This window comes from Microcebus murinus, chromosome 4, assembly GCF_040939455.1.
Source record: "Microcebus murinus isolate Inina chromosome 4, M.murinus_Inina_mat1.0, whole genome shotgun sequence".
In the NCBI taxonomy this organism is placed as follows: domain Eukaryota; kingdom Metazoa; phylum Chordata; class Mammalia; order Primates; family Cheirogaleidae; genus Microcebus; species Microcebus murinus.
Window position 1 is genome coordinate 18,900,269 of NC_134107.1, and position 6,363 is coordinate 18,906,631.

Here is a 6,363-nt window from a genome sequence, read left to right on the forward strand (position 1 = left end):
AATACTTATAAAATGCAAAAGATGTACAAAAGAAAAAATCAGCTATTGGGAGACAATCAAGAGATAACAATTCTTAATCTTTGTTCTATTTCCAGTTTTTCTCACTCCTATGTGAGTATATATATATCAGTGTATATATGGATAGAAATTTTACACAAGTATCATAGTTATATTATTTGTTATACCTTTGTAATATAACATTGTATGACTACTTCATTTTTATATAATAAATAGCTTTTCAACTTCTATAAATAGCTGTTCAAATTTTCTTGAAGTAAATGGAATGTGCAATATTCTTTAATTAGATATGTATTTCAGTGATTCTCAAAATTCATTGTGAATTTCCTTACAAATATAGATGCAAAAAGTCCTTAACGGAATACTAGAAACTAAATTCAACAGCATATTAAAAGGTATTAAATTAAACACCATGCCAAATGAAATTTATTCCTGGAATGCAAGTACAGTAAAACTTACAAAAATCAGTAAGTGTAATAACATACAAAAGTCAATCAATGCAATATAACATGTTAACAGTATGAAGGAAAAAATATCTGATCTTCTCAATTGATGCAGAGAGTTTTACAAAATTCTACACCTTTTCATAATTAAAAGCACTAGAAAAAAAAGTTAGAATAGAAAAAAACGTATTTAACATAATAAAGACCATATGTAAAACTCCCACATCTAACATCATACTCAATGAGGAAAGACTGAAAGTTTTTCCCCAAAGATCGAGCACCGAAACAAGGATGTTAACTTTTACCACTTCTATTCGAGATAGTTCTAGCCAGAAAAATTAGGTAAGAAGAATTTTCAAAAGGCATCCAAATGTAAAATGAATAAGTAAAACTAGTTCTCTTCACAGATGACATAACCCTATATATAGAAAATTCTAAAAATTCTAAATGTGGATACAAATACACACAAACATAACCTTTGGAACTAATAAACAAATTTACCAGAGTTGCAGGATACAAATTCAACATACAAAAATCAGTTGCACTTTTATACTTCCAGTGAAGAACCTGAAAAGAGCATGAAGAAAACAAAGGCAATATAGGTAACCAAAGTGTTTGTACCGCCATAATATTCTGAAATAACAAAAATAAAATTTAAAAAAAGAAAAAAGAAACAAAAAAGAAAACAAATCAATGAGGTGTTGATTTGTCACAGTCTATATCATCCCTGTCCTTTTCTTTCCTCTCACAGCTGTTTATCCCTAAAAAATACCCTTCATGATTCAGATTTGTGTCAAAATCTGAGTCTAGGGAACATAAATGCCACATTTTTTTAAAAAATTGTAAATTTTGTAAGTGTTGCCAAAAACTTTTACATTTTGTTCAAATTATTTTTGATTATTTTAATTGAAGTACAACTTAAAAGTAATGACATGAACAACTAAGATTTCAATTCAATAAATTAACATGAACAAACTATTACACAAACCAATAATATCAAAATATTAATTATTACCAAAATTTTAACCAGGAGTAAACATTATGCCCCTTCCCAGGCAGTAACTTTCAAAGCTAACGACTATTCTGGCACGTTAGTATAAACTATTTTTGCCTTTTATATTAATAAACAATATGACTTATACATTTTGATATTTTCCTTTTCTTGCTTAATATTAAAGCTGTAAAATTCCAAGATGTTACTATGAGTATTGGTAGGTGTTGTGTTTAATTATTTCTTTACGGTATTCAATTGAATACATACAAATAAAAGATATTTATTTTTTTGATGGAAATATGAGTTGTTTTTAGTTTGGGGAATTTAGAAATAGTGTTGTTGTGAGTATACTTTAGCCTATCTTTGGTGCAAATATGCATGTGTTTTATTGAATATATAATGAGGAATATAATTATGAGCTCATATTTCCAAAGAGTTTTTCAAAGTGTTTGTCAACTTTACACTGACCTTTAGCATATATGAAAATTTGTTTCATCTATTTCTTGCCAACTCTTCACTTTATCAATTAAATTTATTTTTGAAATTTGTTTATTAGATTATTTGCTAATGCTCTCTTTATATATAATTATTATTATATAAAGGGCTTCAACTAACCTTGAAGTACAAAGAAATACCCAAGAAGTATTAGCAAATAATCTAATAAACAAATTTCAAAAATAAATGTAATTGATAAAGTGAAGAGTTGGCAGAGCCCTCAACACCTAACCACCTCTAAAAGATCTGACCTCTTGGCATGGTTGCATTGGAAATTAAGTTACTAAACCATGAACATTCAGGGACACATTCAAGCCCTAGCCATAAGGTTAATAAATTATCTACCCTATTTAGAGGCTTTCCACTGTGTTTTGTAATTCTTTGAATAAATTCTTCATTTTCAGAAGTTCTGTTTTGTTTTTCTTTAATATTTCAATTTCTTTAGTGAATTTTTCTTCCAAGTTCTGGATTTTGTGTGTGTGTGTGTGTGTGTATGTGGTTTCTTTGTGTTGGTTAACCATTTTCTCTTGCATATCATTGAGCTTTCTTACAATCCGTGTCTGAAATTCTTCCTCTGTCATTTTAGTGCTCTGACTATAATTGATATCCATTGCTAGTGAGCTGGTGCTCCCCTTTGGGAGTGAGCTTTCAGTTTGATTCTTTTTGATTCTTTATATTTCCAGAGTTCTTTCACTGATTCCTTCCCATCTGGAGCAGCTGTTGCTTCTTACCTTTAGATTTTTTTTTAAATAATGACATGCCCAGTGCAGCCTCTGAGCCAGTAGGTGGTGTTCCTGGGTGAGATTCCACCATATCCTGCATGGTAAGTCAGTAGATGCAGTAAAAACGTGTGCAAATTGTCCTCCCTGTCAGTAGGTGGCACTTGCTGGGAGAGGCAGGCTGCAGTGTTGTTTTTGTGTCCCGTAACCAGCTCTTGTTCCTCTGGAGAGGCACTCTAGTGACTAGGAGGGCAGATGGGGGAGTGAGGCTGGGCTGGGCTCAGTTGGGTGAAACTGTACTCAAGTTCCACAAATGCTGTTAGCAGGTGTCAAAGATCTGTTTTCTGCTTCTGTACAAAGCTGCCAGAAAGGGGCTGAAATGGCCCCACTCAGCCAAAAAGTCTGTTTGTTCCTTTCCACCTTCCCCTACTCCACAGTTACTCTCCAGCCTCTGCTGACAGTCAGGACCTCAAGCCAGCTACCTCTTCTGACTGTGATGTGAGCAGGGAGGTTCCCTGCCCAAGATCACAGCCTAAGCCGGGAGCACAGCCCTCTCATGGGAGGATGGTTGCCCCTCAAGCACACTGCAGCTAGGACCCACTCTGATTTGCCCCTAAAGGAATACACACCCCAATAGACTAGTTCTCAAATATACCTTCTGTGCCCCCGGAAAATGTTATCAAGACCTGGGTGCATAGGATCTGGCCTGTAGCTCTGTTCCCTAGCTCGTAGATTACTACCTGACCCTGCCAGGAAGAACAGTCTGGTCTCAAGTCACCCACTGGGTGCCCAAGCTGGATCTACATCTCTGTGCCTCGGGATTTGTCACACTCTGCTGGAGTCACCAGGCAAGCAGCACCTGGGAGGGCCAGCTGGTAGGGAGCTCACGATCTGAGTACCCCTCCATCTGCTGCAAGATCCCAAAAGGAAAGGTCCACCATTATTTCAACACCTTTTATTGAACCAAAATATATTATATTGATACTCAAAAAATGTGTGATGTCTGTAAATGGTAGCCAATATTTTCAGCATCAACTTCTTAAAGCAAGCAGATATTTTTCACAATATAGGCCTTAAGATACTCATTTTATCTGAAATAAAGTTTTAAAGTGGAACAAAGATTTGTGCTATACAGAATGTGCTAAGTCAAGAAAATCTGGAGAACTTGAGCATGGATCCACTACCTGCCTAGGTGCACTTCTCACCTGTGTTTGCAGCACTGTTTAAGCATAGCTTGAAGTTAACCATAACACCAGTAGCAAATACCTAAATATAGATTTCTTCTTCTTCTTCCTGATTTCCACAGTATCCAGTGGGATGATTTTGAAATATATTTCTTTCTGAGCCTTCCTGACAAGAAGTGAATCAGATTGCATTATAATTACATTAAACTACAAATAATTTCAAAGCATTCTGATCACTGAAAACCAGGGCATATGCTATATTTAATTGATTAAAACATAATCATGTATTTATTCAAAATAATGCTAAACAGTCATCAACAAAGTGTACAAAAAGGTTGGGCATCGACATAAATAAACAAATGTACTTGAATTACTATGAGTGAGAATGAAGTCTAGAGTTGATTAAGCTCCTGACTGTCTCTTTCACATCCTTGTTCCTAAGGCTGTAGATAAGGGGATTCAGCATGGGGATCACCACTGTAAAAAACACAGTGGCAACCTTGACCAGGAGCCATGAGCTGTTGGAGTTAGGCACACAGTAGAGAAGGAGGACAGTGCCATGAAAAATGGTGATGGCAGTCAGGTGGGAGGCACAGGTGGAGAAAGCCTTCCGCAGTCCACCCGAAGAAGGCATCTTGATGATAGTGACAACTATGAAGATGTAGGAGGCCAGGATGACCAGGAGGCTACAAGCCTCACTGAATATAGAAATGGCTAAACAGGCCATCTGGCTGAAGGTGGGGTCAGAGCAGGCCAGAGAGAGGATGGCAGAGTACTCACAGCCAAAGTGATTTATGGTGTTAGGTCCACAGTAGGAAAGTTCCAAAAGAGAATATGTGAGGGTCATGGAACAGAGTCCACCACATATGTAAGCCCCAGCTACCAGGAGAGCACAGAGCCTATGAGACATGGCAACTGTGTAGAGCAGCGGGTTACACACAGCCACAAACCGGTCATAGGCCATTGCTGCTAACATGAACATTTCTGTGATCACGAATGCACAGCCAAAGAAAAACTGTGACATGCATCCACCGAAGGAGATAGTTCTGTCTTCCACTACCAAGGTCTCCAACAGTTTGGGTGTAAATACATTGGAATAACAAAAATCCAGAAAGGATAGATGTCCGAGGAAAAAGTACATGGGTGTTTGAAGTTTGGGATTAATTCTTATGACCACAATTATGAACCAGTTTCCCACCATAGTGACTGTGTAGATGGCCAAGAATATCAGGAAGAGGGGTGCCTGAAGGTGTGGATATTCTGAGAAGCCCAACAGGATGAACGTGGTCACAGAGCTCTGGTTTCCTTCGCCCAGCACCATGACCCTTGAATTTAGGAAAAGAAAGAACAAAAGAAAGGAGAAGAAAAATAGAAAGAAAACAGCAAAGAAAATTGAGCATCAAAACTTGAGAAGATGGGGTATCAGGCACTCAGGAGAGGCCCAGTACAAAACAGTGAGTGAGGACAAGTGTGGTCAGTTTGTATTCACAGTGTTCTGCTTCACTTTGAAATCTCACTTGACAACTTGCTGTCTTTTTGATTATGAGCAATGAGCTTTAGTCTTTAGTACTTTTATTTCCTTATCTAAATTTTTTAATTAGTATATATGTATATAAATATGTATAATCTGTTAATCTATATGATACTTGGAGCACTGAATGCTCTATTTAAAAAAATAACTATATGAAAACAAAGGAGACCTAGAGCAAAATCAGGAAAGCATTGATCAGATCATAGGAGTCAGTTAATCAGGGCAGAGGAGTCCTTGAGAAGATCAAGCACTTTGAAATGTAAATAAACACATGATAGCAAATTCCTTGGGGGAAAGATGCATCTTATCAGACATTGGCAGCTGTGTATTCATATATTGGATTATTACCTATTCTAGGTTTGCATCATTATGAAGGAGAGGCTTTAAGTAGTCTGATCAGAAATGGTCTGTTGGCTAGGCATGGTGGCTCACTCCTGTAATCTTTGCACCTTTGTAGGCTGAGGCAAGAGGATTGTGTGAGCTCAGGAGTTTGAGACTAGCTTGAGCAAGAGCAAGACCCCCATCTTTATCAAAAATAGAAAAAGTTAGCCGAGCATGGTGGTACATGCCTGTAGTCCCAGCTACTTGGGAGGCCGAGGCAGAAGGATTGATTGAGCCCTGGAGTTTGAGGTTGTTGTGAACTAGGCTGACGCCACGACACTCTAGCTCAGGCAAGAGAGTGAGACTGTGTCTCAACAACAACAACAAAATGGTCTGTCAATGATATACCCACCATATGGTCATTTATAAGGCTCAAAATGCTCAATGGTATAAAACTATCTCCTGAAGAAATATTTTGGAGATATTCTTAAAAGTTTCACTTTGATTTTCTTCTGCTAGTTACACAGTTTTTTTTTTTTTTAGTACATATTGCATAAAACAGAAAACAACAACCACTTATTTATCAGCAATTATAAACTACAACAAACATGATACTAAAAAAGTAATATACAAAACAACACAAGCCCTTTCTTTATGT

The 6,363-nt window shown here is 36.8% G+C and overlaps 1 protein-coding gene across 1 annotated transcript; it reads right to left on the reverse strand.

Annotated features, from left to right (window-relative positions):
• Positions 1 to 4,226: 4,226 nt before the first annotated feature.
• LOC105884114 (olfactory receptor 1165-like) lies at positions 4,227 to 5,174 on the reverse strand. The gene has a single exon (XM_012787825.1). It carries the CDS (start codon positions 5,172 to 5,174, stop codon positions 4,227 to 4,229), a length of 948 nt encoding a protein of 315 aa, XP_012643279.1.
• Positions 5,175 to 6,363: the final 1,189 nt, after the last annotated feature.

Bases quoted from the DNA above. Each gene is read 5' to 3' on its own strand.
- LOC105884114 (XM_012787825.1), bottom strand. From the start codon at position 5,174: ATGGTGCTGGGCGAAGGAAACCAGAGCTCTGTGACCACGTTCATCCTG.